This window comes from Paralichthys olivaceus, chromosome 16 (genome assembly GCF_024713975.1).
Source record: "Paralichthys olivaceus isolate ysfri-2021 chromosome 16, ASM2471397v2, whole genome shotgun sequence".
In the NCBI taxonomy this organism is placed as follows: Eukaryota; Metazoa; Chordata; class Actinopteri; order Pleuronectiformes; family Paralichthyidae; genus Paralichthys; species Paralichthys olivaceus.
The window spans coordinates 2966426-2979625 of NC_091108.1; the positions used below are offsets into that span (position 1 = coordinate 2966426).

At 43.5% G+C, this 13200-nt stretch overlaps 1 protein-coding gene across 3 annotated transcripts in view; it reads left to right on the plus strand.

The window, feature by feature from the left end:
- Positions 1 to 13200, plus strand: part of zeb1a (zinc finger E-box binding homeobox 1a) — a 46570-nt gene that overhangs the window by 21336 nt on the left and 12034 nt on the right. For all 3 annotated transcript variants that reach the window (XM_069511026.1, XM_069511030.1, XM_069511027.1), the window contains exon 2: positions 8131 to 8310. In XM_069511026.1, coding sequence (XP_069367127.1) covers positions 8131 to 8310 — 180 coding nt within the window. The remainder of the gene's footprint in view (positions 1 to 8130; positions 8311 to 13200) is intronic.

Genomic DNA, 13200 nt, shown 5'->3' on the forward strand with positions numbered 1-13200 from the left:
AGGTTCTTTTTATTTCAATACTTCACTGCTATAAATAAAAGCATTGTTTTCATTGAGAGAACAAGAAATATACTAAAAGTCTGAAATCGACCAAAATAAGTTTAAATCAGAAATAATGTGGTCAGAAAATCAGTAAATAAGATTTAGATGTGACCAGACTTGATGCCAGTGATCCGTGTTGTATGACAGACGATCAAATATTGGTTTTAGAAATGATTTCTTCTCTTCAGGTTCTTGTTTGTTTTGTCTGAAGTGAGATGCTCGTGTTCTGGATGGATACACACCAGTGTGATGTGGTGGATGAATTTGTATTGAAGCTGAATCTGACCACATTGTGCAATTTGAATATCAGACTTGAAGTGATCGACCCACATTTGTCATTGTCAGAAAAATCAGTATTATCAGTGACACGGTGCATTTAAGTTCAGCTTAAGTTGTACTGTTGTGCAAAGCTTTATAATTATAATTCAGTCAATCGTTAAACGTTACTGCTGCTCAAAGTCAGACCTTGCATCCAGTCCCACGGTGTGAAAATTAAATCAACAAGCCTTTCACTTCCTTCTTGTGCCACACCACTAGATAGTGTAAAAAGTAGTAGAAGCAACAAGAACTGAGAGAAGAGGACGCGGTCGAGAGAGGAAGACAGGAGGAGGGAAGGTACAAAGGTAAACAGGAAGTGACCATTCACCACCTCCGACCCCTCGCGCCCCCCACTTCCCTATATGTCACATCCGGTCTGTTTGCTCTCAAGTGCGTTCATGTTCCATTTTTCACAGTAGATGTAGAATACCTGCCTCCTGTGAGTGCATGTGTGTGTGAGGAGAGAGAGGGATGTGACACGTTACATTGCACATGACGGACTGTGACATGTTGATATGTAGGTCAAACCTGTGTTTATACTTTATGTGTGTGTGTGTGTGTATATATATATGTAGGAGTAAATTCCTAATAGCACAGTGTTAGCGTGTGACCCATTTGTTGCCAGAGAGAGTTAAGTCCTGCTGATCATGCAGTTGTCACACACACACATACACACAAACAGTGGCTGGAGTAAATGTGTGTGTGGGTGTGTTTTGTCGGGCAGGCAGTGGTTTAAGCCGCTGTGGCAGGGCAGCGTTAAAGATGCATCAGTTTTTACAAACACAGGCTCAGTGGGACTCTTTTTTTATGGAACTCTTTTCACGGTTTCCTTTGTCTTGCGTCCCTCCCCTCCTGTGGGGTCAGAGGTCAGAGTGCAGGTTGCATGCAGAGAAATGCCCTGGAACTGGCAGCAGCAATAACTTAAGACTGTTCAGTTGAAAACATTGAACAATTAAGGCTTTGTAGAGATGTTCCGACACCATCTTTCCCTTCCTGATAACGGGGTACTAATCCAACACTAGTGTGTTTAAAAAGGGGGGGGGGGTGTCCAGAGAAGAACATCTCTGTAGCCTCTCTCTCAGACTTTTGTGTTGTCACATACAGCCCCTCCAGAGAATGTCTGGAGATTCTTCGGAGTTCAGTGCATGTCTGAAAGCAGCTAAAGCCTCTGTCTGTGTTACTTAAAATTCGAAATGACAGCAGAATTTATCTTACGCAAAAAGAAATATATCAATTAGAGTTACTTCTTCAACTTGAAGCCTTACTTTAAGGAGACTAACGAGGACTTTTATATAAAACCCTCCAGCAGCTTCATTGCAAACCTCCTCACCCATTAGTGTTTATGTGACTCACTGACGAACTCCAGTTGATTAGACTTCTGATTTGATTGCAGAGGTGCAGCAGTTTTTTCCAGGCAGCTATAACAGGCCTGAGATCAGAACTGAGAATATTATGTAATCCTCCTGTGTACTGCCACCCACTGTTGAAAATGAATCATCACACACACACACACACAGCATGCACCCGTGTGTTCATCATAAACCTGATGCATATTATCAGTCCCAAAATGGTCGGATGGTTAAACACAGTACATCAGTCACACACATTGTGCTGCTGCCTCAGCTAACACACATCAATCACACCTCACTTTTCACTCACACCTATGCGCTCACGCTCCAGCAGTGATGTCAGTAGTTTCTCAGGTCGTCGTCTTGTGAGTCACAGTCACTTGCAGCAAATGTCGGAGCTTTGGGAAAATGACATCAGCCACAGTGTTGTTCCATCACCTGTAAGTCTATTAATAATGTCTGCGAAGTTTGAAAATGATGTAAAGCTCACGTAGGGTCTGTGACCTGCTTTTAAGAGCAGCTTTGCTCAAATAGTTCAAACTGTAAATGTTATATCCACATATTGAAATGGACACTGAGACAAACGATTATTGCTTTAGCTTGATGGTGAATATTAAATATATGACTAATGTTAAAGGTACTCATCATATCCCTCTGTGTGTTTAATGTAGACATGAAAGTTAGATTTTCTCCACAGAGGAGGTTCCCCCCCCCCCCCCCCCCCCTCTCTGTTTGTTTGTGAGTTGCTCGGTTTGTTGTCAGCAGGATTACATAAAAAACTACTGAAGGGATTTCCACGAAGCTAAGAGGAAGGATGGGACTTGGTCCAAGACAGAAACCATCAAATTTTGTGGCAGGTCCGGACAAAGGGGTGGATTAATTTCCTCATGAACTACTAGAGTACATACCACCACCACCAAGGCCCATCTGTCCCATTAAATTAATTTGCCTGTTTAGTTCTGTCAAGATCCCTGAGTTATTCCCTTCGAACTGGAGGAAAATCTCCAAAAGCTTCCAGTTCCTCTTTCTCTAGTTTCTACATTTTAAACTACATCCTCTGGTTTGACGGCAGAGGCCGATGCAGCGGACTGATAACACCCCAGCGAAGTTTCACCTGATTGGTAACAGAATCTCCCTGCTTTCCAACACGACATATTAGACCCTGTGCTGTCTCTCGAATTACTGAAGGAGCTTTATTCTCAGATAAATGTAATTAGTTTTATCAAGAGGTGGATGACTCTCAATCACAAGCTGAAACAACCGTGTGTTGAGTCTCATGATCAGGTACAACATCCACAATAAGTAGAATTTAAAAGTCCCGCTCTCTCTCTTAGGGTTGGAGGCCTTGTGTGGGTCTCACTGGCCTTCCGGTGATTCTGTTGTTCCCACTGTTCTCTGCTGAGAGAACGAGATCTGATGGGGTCTGATTAAGCACCTGGGCTGAGCAGGAAGCAGCTGGAGAGCCTTGATTACTCTGGACACACACACACACACACACACCTCATTGACGTCCCAGGATGAATTGTAAGATATTATATATAGAGATTGTTGGTGCTATGGATTTAGAGCAAGGTGGGAATGGAAACACAGCACCGTGTTCCAGGGAACTGAGTGACCACACCTCTCCTCTCCTGTCTGGGAGGATGACGCAGCGGCAGTCTTACCTCATGATGTTGACTTTTAACAGACACCTCAAGAACATGACTCAGTGCTAAATACTTAACATCTTCCAGTCCTGTGACGAGGCCGAACTCTGTCGTAGACATTTTTCACCTGGATTTCAAAGGTGAAAGGTGTTTCAGTGTGACCTTAAACAAAAAACACAAAGTTCAGCAAACAATCGCTGAGTTTTTTTCGCGTCGATATCGTAAATCTGCTTGTTCGGTGCTGTTTCGAGTTAAAACCTGCTGAAAACAATACGTCAGACCTGGTTATCCTCACCAGGAAAGGGAGAGAGGTGTCAACAGTCCGTTTGCAACAGGAAGCAGTAGAATTTATGGGAAATGTCTGTTTCAGATTTGTGTTTTCGCTGTGAAATCTCAATCGCTTCGTCCATAACATGCCAAAAAAAAAGAATAAAAAATTCCTTAAAATTCCCCACAGTCAAAAATAATGTGTTTTGCTTTATTCATTTTTTTCTCAACAAACCTAAACTCCCTTTTGACAGTAAACTAATACATTCATAGACAAATTGTTGCATCTCTAAACTTTTACACAGGCAGCAGTGTAAGTGATCGTGATTTTATTTCAACCGTAACAGTAGTTTAATGTTGGAAGTTATCAAAGAGACATTTTCAAACGTGTCGGTGGCGTGTCCTCAAGTCACGCTGTTCTTTCTGTAATCTGACATGTTGTGATTGAAGAAGTATTGATAACTATAATCCTGATATTCTAAAAAGACGACTTTATTTCTGAAGAATTTGTCCCACAACATTAGCTCGTAGTGGAAAATGTGTGACTGTCCCTTTAAGTGGGCCGACTGTGTGCAGCTGCTCAGCATGTTAAAGTCTGGTCACATCGAGTAGCAGACAGACAGCTATAGTGATGTACACACACACACACACACACACAGTGGGGTAATTGTCTGTTAGGGGCTTGGCAGAGGTCCCATCCTGCACAGCTGCCCTGGGCCAATACACACCCACACACACACAGACACACACAGACACACACACACACAGACAGACAGACACACAGACACACAAGCAGACTCATGGCCTTGTCGAATCTACCGATGTTTTACTCAAACATCTTTTTCTTTAGGATTTTTCAATAAACGGGTCATAAAGAGGAGTCGAGTCATTTCCCTTCCGGGTTCAGTTTAATGAGCTTTGTTCAGCTGAGTCAATCATCGCGTCTTTAATTAACGACTGATCGTGATGAGCCACTCACTTTCTATTGGTTGACTTGCACTGTTCGATTTGAAAAATATGACATGACTGATGTTTCTACTAGCGTCCGACCAATATGGATTTTTTGGGGCAGATTCCAATGTTAGGTAGTAAAAACGTCCGATACCGTTCAAATCAAAATAACATTTGATTCCTGACACGTCAATCTTTATGACGTTTGCCTGCAGATAACATGGTACCTGCTCAACATCAGCATGTTAGCATCTTCATCAGGAGCTTATATGTTAGCATTTAGCTCATTTAGCTGTGCCCAGCCTCACAGAGCCTGCAGACTCTGAAGCCGTGTGATGAAGGCCTATATGGTCCTGATATATATTGCATTGTATCTGTAGTCTATTTTTAACCCGCTCGCTCTCACGCTCCCTCCGCCTCTTCTCACTGCATAGCAGATGACCTCTGACCAAGATACTCAGCCGTGTGGTCCAGTCGTGGATGTGTTGTGGTGTGTCAGACACACGTGATTTCCTCCTGCGGGGTCACGTGTCCTGATGTGGGTCTGGCTCACTGATGCTAGCACTGAAGGAGTCAGATGCTTTGCTGCTCGCTCTGTGAACTGCTGCTGGAACTCTTTGAGGAAATCATTTATTTCCTCCTGTTTCAGTTATTGGATGTTAAATGAAAGAAACTAGGATGAGTTCAGTTGATACAGCTGTTTACAGTGCAGATGTTTGCAGGGCCAAAGCATGAATGAGGAGGAACTCTTTATCTTCAAAGTTTTATTGTGGAGACTTTGCTGCTCATCACTTTTTGCTGTGTTATTACAATTCGTTTTTAATTTCCTCACTTAATGATTATTAGATTGACTCAGGTCAGGATATGATGAATTCAACCCTCTGACTCATTTCTCTCCCCCCACCTCCCCCCACGTCTCTGTTCTGTCTGATTCAATCAATGAACAAGTAAATAAAAGCTGGAGGAGAAGTTCAGGCCACAGTTTGTTCTCGTCATCTCTCACTTTTCTTAACCAGTTTGGGTTTTGAGAGGATACATAGCATTTATCTCTGGTGCTTTCTGCTCTGAGTGGGTGTAAATAATATTTGAAGACAGATGTTCAGTTATAAACATGAGTTCAGAGTAATTATGAAGTAGCCTGTTATGAAACAGATTGTTAATCAGAGCAATGGATGGCAGGAAGGGAGGAATGCGACGGTCTAGACTTCCCTCTTCCTCTCCTCTGTACAGACCTCCAGATGGAGGATTAACAGTTCACTTGGTGCTTTGTCTTCATCATGTGGACAGGTCTCTCTCTCACTTCATCTCTCTCTGTAACCTACACAAACACAGACACACACACACCTACACACACACAGGAGAGAAAAGTTGATGTGAGACTGTTTACGCCTCGTGATGGGAAGCAGTTATCTGCCTTTTCTACCACGCCCCCTGTCTCCTGTTGTGGTAACTGCACTCTGACAATAAAAGGAGAAGGAACAGTGTCTCAGAAAAGAAGAATTTCCAGATTAGTTGTCATCAAGATTTTCTGCCCTCAACCTGTTAATCATTAAGATGCTTTTTCTGAGAAAAAATCAGCTAATTCATTGAAGAGTGTGCAGACTGTATCAGTTCCAGCTTTTACTTTGTGTGTTCTCCAGTGTTCTGTGTTATCCGGTGCTCAGCTTGTTGTTCCCTCCAGCCAACACTGTTAAGAATAACTCACCAGTTTGCAGCCGGCGGCCTCCGTTGTGTCGAGCAGACACGAGCTGTTTATCTGAAATTATAGACTTTTTATTATTAGAACTGCCACGAGAACGGTCTGGTCGTTTTGTCTGAGTGAAGAGAGACGCTGTCTGCACGGACGAGCCTGGGCTGAGTGTCTGGCAGTAACTGTCGATGTTAACGATCACCTGATGCACAGGCAGCTTCAGCTTCTCAGAATATTCGGTCGAACAAAACAAGTTGTGACGGATGTTTTTCAAGATCATACATTTATTTTTTTCGACCAATTGTTTGATCTGTAAATCTAGATGAGTAGTAGCTTCATCGAGAATTTGATTAATAGCAAAACTGTCACTGTTAACACATGTAAGATATAAATTTGTTCTCCTGCTCTCACTAACACTATTACTATTGATGTTATGGTCTCACACACACACACACACACACAGCTCAGGATAGGAAGTAGCGACCAACAAAAGTTGTGTTAGCATCACATTTTAATCCAATGGCCAAATATGAATGGCAAAACAGAGCTGCTCCTGCATGTATTCACATCATACTTCTTTGTTTTGCTCCACTCCGTTACTCTCCCAGCTTCTAACATCGATTCAGACATGCATTGACGCCCCACCACACACACACAAACACACACACACACACACACAAACGACAAGAGTCATCTCCACCAAATTTTGTCTGAGTGGTGATACAGGATGTGTGTGTGTGTGTGTGTGTGTGTGCGTGTGTGCATGCTCTTGGTGTGTCTTAGACGTAGGCAGGTTAAAATAGGTATGCGTCACATTTGCAACATGTGCATGCAGGGGTGTGTGAGTGGTTAACAGCGCTACCTGACACAGCTTCCCGTTAAAGATGTGCAGAATTACAGACACACATCTTGTTATGTGGTTTGTAACCTGTGCGTGTGTGTGTGTGTGTGTGTGTGCACGTGCACCTGTCACCTGTGAACAAACAGCCTGGGCTCTCTTGCTCATTAGACATCTTCAGCACCTCTGCCAAGTCGTACAGCTTCCCTGCAGAGAGCGTGCACACCCATAAAGACACACACAGACACACACAGACACACACATGTTCACTCACATACTCATTTAAGATAACAGACACGAGTACACACATGCTGACTGTGAAAAGGCAATTATACTACCTACAGCATAGCGCTCCTCAACACTTACATCCACACACACCTCCCCGTCTCCAACATCTACAGCTTTTCTGCTACACACACACACACAGGCAGACACACACCTCTTCCTGCGGGTTCATTCACACCAGTCCAGTTGGTCCATTATTCATCCTGAGCTCGCATTAAGAAGCAGCTACCCACAGACAAACTCACTGACTGCAGCACAGTGTAAAATAGATTTGCTTTCTGAGGCTGATAAACAAGTGATTATTTTCCCCTGTGGCTGTGCTCTGCTCATTTTTATGTCGTCTCCTCGCACATGAAGGGAGAAAAACTGCTTGTAGCTCAGGTCACATTGATTGATATGTGAGCAAGTAACAGGAGTGCATCTGGATAGGAATCATCACTGAGGCTGGATTACGATGAGAAAACATGCAATTTAATATTGAGCTGTTACACTTGAGGAGCTTTTTCTTTAGAGTTCAATTTGATTCACATATTTTGTGGGGTTTTTGTCAGCACATTGCCTTTTGTGCATCTTAGATGAAAACTAGAGAAGAGCACATATACCTCCTTCAAGGCCTAACGCTGTAACAAACAAACGCAGAAAACATAGAGTCCTTGGTGAAGGTAAATTTGAGTTTGTTTGGTTGTAATCTTACACTGAGTGACACATTTAATCATCTCTCTTTCCTGTTTCTCCTCATTGCAGTGACAGACTTCAACAATGGCTTGGAGGCCAGTTCAGACTCTGATGACGAGGACAAGCTACACATCGTGGAGGAGGACAGCCTGCAGGAGCCCGAGGTCGCCAGCGCTGAGGGGACCACGCCACAGGACAGCCATGATGCCACCGCAACAGTATTACCCCTCAACGGCTCCTGGAATGGAGGTGAGATGCCACCACAGAAACGTGAGGATCGTGCGTTCATCAGTTTCAGTATGTTGAGCATTCCAGACAGACAAACGCTGAGGAACAACTCATCTTTGTTTGGTGGTGTGTTGGATCTTCTGTTTCTGTAGTTACTGTAGAACAGCTGGTGAGAATAATTATCCACTCAGCTGATATCAAGTGCAGCCGATTCAGGACAGAAGCCGACTCACGTTCGATGTGTTAGCTTTGCATTATTGTGGATTATTGTGCCACAGTCTTACACAAACTCCCTCCCTCTTAATTAATGCGATGGTGCCGGGACACCAACACACACACTGAGCGATCTGCTGCCAGTGTTGTTTTGTAGAAAAGCTTGAGTCAGCTGAACACAATCACAGCTCGGGAGCGCTGTGACATTTTCAGATCGACGGAGAAGCAAAGAGCGATGAAAAGCCTGAGAAGCTGAGCAATAAGGGGATGTGTAAGAGTGAAAACGTGAGGTAGGCACATGGAGAAAAGAAGGAGGGGTAGTAAACATGTCTGAGGAATAGACACGCATCAATAATTCTTTAAATAATGTATAATCCTGCCTGCAGTCGTGCAGTCGTGCAGTCGTTTGCCTGCATAATCTCACATCCAGCAAACCTGGAGAAATCCCATACATTCTATAAGGTTACGCTTTTAATAAAACAGCACTCTGCCCGGGGTCAGCTCTTTGATGGCAACATGTGCTGCGCAATGTGTGTGTGAAATCCGCGTCAACAACACGGACTGAAAATAAAGACGGCGCTCCTCCGCGTCGTCCCTGTATTCAGAAATGAAGGCAGAATGTCCCCAGATAAGAACGCTGCCGTGTTGCGCAGATGACCTCACATCGTGAAAGACATCGTGAAATCATACAGATGAAACTGACTGACGGAGCCGTAGTGCAGAAGTGCATCTTTGATTATCAGATTGATTGATTTTACTTTATTCATTATTGTTTTTACTGTATGGGTCACACAGCAAATAGGGACTCTGATGATAATGGATTGGTCTATTCAATTTCAGAAATAGTGAAAACATGGTCATCAATAATATCCTTAAGCCCGGATCCACATCTTCTAATCAGTTACTACAGTTTTTTTTATTCTCCTCATCAACTCTACATTTTCTTCGTTCCCTTTTGGAGACGGCGTGTCAACTGAGATATAAGTGGAATCAAGTTGTAATGAGTTCCCTCATTAGCTCTGCTGGGAGCGTGTGTGACTGTGGGGAGTCAACTTAAACTGCCTCTCGTTTGTCAGCGCAGACGTGGAGGTATCCGGCACCGTGTGTCCACTTGTAGATTCACACAGAGCAGGATGCTTCACGTCTGCTTTATCGGGGCGCAGTTCGGACCTTGTGTCGGTCATCTTTCAATTCCGCGCTGTTCCGTCTTTATTATTTCTTTTCTTTTCACTTCTTGCAAAGGCTCTTTAAAACTCTCACATTTAGAACCTCCACAGACTCTCCAGTAAGTACGTTTGCAGGATTAGCGTCTTACCCGTCCAAGGACTCTTCAGAACCATGACGCACCTTCATGTATTGTGTACTGAATGTACTGCAGAAGTAGCACTAGATTCAATAAGAACAGGCACAGAGGTTGATTGGCCAGTGTTTACACCGCTTTACAATTCCCCTTCTAATCCTCGATTCCCCACAAACAGCTCATCCCACGCAAACATCTGCCTTCATCTCAGCAGCCGTTAGTTACAGCCAAGCAGGAAATACGAAAACCATGGAGGCGGCGAGAATGTGACACTCGGAGATATTGCTCTGAAGGCTTGTTCCATTGTTGCTGAATAAAGCCTTACATGGTGTGAGCCAGCGCTCATGAGTGCCGCTCGCTCTCCTCCACTTTGTTTTCCTCCCTCTCTCAGCTCTCTCCCCTTTCTCCTCTGTGTACCTTCACTCGCTGATCCCCTTTCATCTCCGTATTCTTTTACCTCACTTGCTTTTTTGCCTTTTTTGCATGTGCCTCCTTTCTTTTCCTGTTTTCCTTCACCTGCTAAGTATCCATCCTCAGATATTATGTGAAAGCCTCTCCTCTGTGTTTGAAGTGATGGCTGCTGCTCTGCTCGCTTTGGATATTATTAGCTGTTAATTATGCACAAAAGGTTTGCTGAGCTTGTTGTTGTTCAGTAAACATTAGCGTCACTTATTCAACTTTTTTTCTTTTTGTGGAGAAACTTTCTTTCGTAACTTTTGCAGACCTCATTCTGGCGGCAGCAGGTCACACAGCTGCAGTTATTAGAGCCTGATATCAGCGTTATTACAGGGAAATGCAGAAGATACCATATGTTGTGAGGTTACACACATTACATCACATTTATTTTTCCTGCTGTAAGAAGTCCAGCTAAAAGAGAAAATTCATTGATAGATATGAATCTATGTAGGAAAAGTGTTTTTGGTTTCATCCACCAGAAGAAGAGAGCTGGTGCATGAGATTTTATAGAAAACAGCTTTGTTGTTGCCGCACAGACTTTTGACTCCGCGTTTACTTCGTTAGTTATTTTTGAGTTTGTAGTAAAATGTGCCACGGAGAGCAGAGAAGAAAAACTTTCATTATCTGAATATTGTGTTTTTGACCCTTGACCTACAGTTTAGGATGGTACACTTGTGTGTACTTGTATGTATTTTATAACACATTTTTATTCAGACACATAAAACTATCAAATTGACACTTTAGGAGTGTTGGCACAGTCGTGTAACCTAACGTGCTTAGCTTGAGTCGTGTGCTGAGACGTAACCTGTTGATTTTCACCTGCACCTGCAGCAGTCACCAGCCGGTTCCCTCCTTTAGAAAAACATTAACGAACCGGGAGGGAGAAACTTTTTTTAGAGCGAGAGGAAGAACTCAGACTGTGTTGGAGGGAAGTCATGGAAAAGTCATAAGATGTGGTGGAGCCACTCTGGGACCCCTTCAAAGACTTTGCGTGATATTTTTGGATTGTCTGACTTTCACTCCTTTATTTCCTCCTGGTCTGAGGCGAAAGGAGAACCAGTGTTCTGGTGAGAGAGATTAAAGTCTGCTACTCCCCCTGCAGTCTGGGCCGCAGTGCAGCTCCAATCCATCCTGCCTAATAAATTCACCACGGACTCTCAGTGACAGGTTCTGGCAAGGTATAGGGGTGCAGTGTGTGCCGAGTGTGTGTGTTGGTCTGCACAAATGTGTTCTATTAAGTGTGTGTGTATGTATCAGATGATTTCCTGTTTTCATTCCCCTCTGATATTCCACATGTGTGTGTGTGTGTGTGTGTTGCATGGTCCTGGTCGTCATTACAGTGCAGCTTTTTGCGAGGCATTAAGTGTAATTGGGGAGTGTGCTGGGAAAATATGCAGAGGTGTATCAGAGAAGGGGAGGGAGGAGGGTCAGGAGAAGAATGATGGAGGGAACCGATGCAAGCAAGTGAAGGAGAGAGGGGGAGGGGTCAGAAAAACAAAGAGGGGCAGGATAGAGATTTTGTAGAATTTCCAGAGAACAGAGAAATTGTGAAATACTCACAGAGGGAAAGGAGAGATGTTTAAGAAAGGAGAAGAGAGTGATTTTGTTCATTTGTTTATGTTACCTGCACCATGCACTGCATCGCTTTATACCTTATAATAGAAATAATGTTTGGCCATATCGTAAAACGACCACTTACGTCAGCAGACATTGTTAGAGTATGAAATATTTTTTTAAAACTGCCATCTGGAAACTACCTGAATAAAACGATGAGATGCCTCAGTTGACTGATTACATCATTTTTTTGCGTTGCAGTAATAAATCTGGGCTGCAAACTTTATGAAAAAGGGAAATCGTCTCTGCATTTACATATTTTTCAGGTTATGTTGCTCAATAAATGAGCAGTGATTTGATTTTCATGTGATATAAGCTACCTGTTACCTTGTGAACGGCTCCTGCACTGTTGTACTGAGAAGTCATTTATATCACTTGCGTTACGATCGCAGAGTCTTCTGACAAATGTAAGAATTACAGCCTCACAACATGTGTGTTGTGTTGTCAGCTGCTCTGACATTTAAAAGCAGTGGTCAAAGGGTTACGAGTATATAGATAGTCTTAATTTTACTGCCACACGTGCCACTGACTTACCACAAGTTCCATTTACTCGAGCTTACAAAGTACAAGGCTGACGTTTTCAACCGTATCACCACAATTTAGTCAAGATCAAATGTTCTACAGCCGAGTCTTTGCCATGTAGAGAAAAAGAGGCTGAGTGTGGACATACCCTGAGAGAGAACTCGGAGAGACAGAGAAAGAGAGGAGCGAGACGTGAGCGAGACAAAAGGAAATGCAGAGATGAGGAGGATATGGGGGTAGAGAGAGAAGAGGAGGAGGAGGTGCTGCGAGAGGAAAAAGAGGAGTGAGTAAAGAGGTGGAGAAAGAAGCATGAAAGGTAGACAAGTGTGTCTCTGAGGGGAAAGAGATATTTGGACAGCTTTGAGATGAGATCATGGGAAACACAGATCTGTGCGTTAAAAATGAGGCTTAACGGGGCTTGGCCTGGTCCCGCCACTTTATGAGGACACACACACACACACACACACACACACACACACACACACAGCTGCACCTGTCCCTGACAAGGCTCAGCAGGAGGAGGCGTGGCCTTTGGCACCGGTCCGGGCTGATCTCCATGGAAACACAGTTTTTACCCCATGGCTTTTTTCCTCATGACTTTTTTTTTTTACACACAGAAAGTGAAGTCTGTGACGCTGATGATCAATTTATCACACTCACTCACAAACAGTTTGGATTATGGGAAATGTAGTGTCATGATCGTGATTCTGTTGCTTCATATTCTTGAAATCTTTCTTCTGCAAGTCTCCAAACTTCACCGTCCTGCTGAGGCCACTTTAATACGCATACCAGCCCTTTACAGGCTA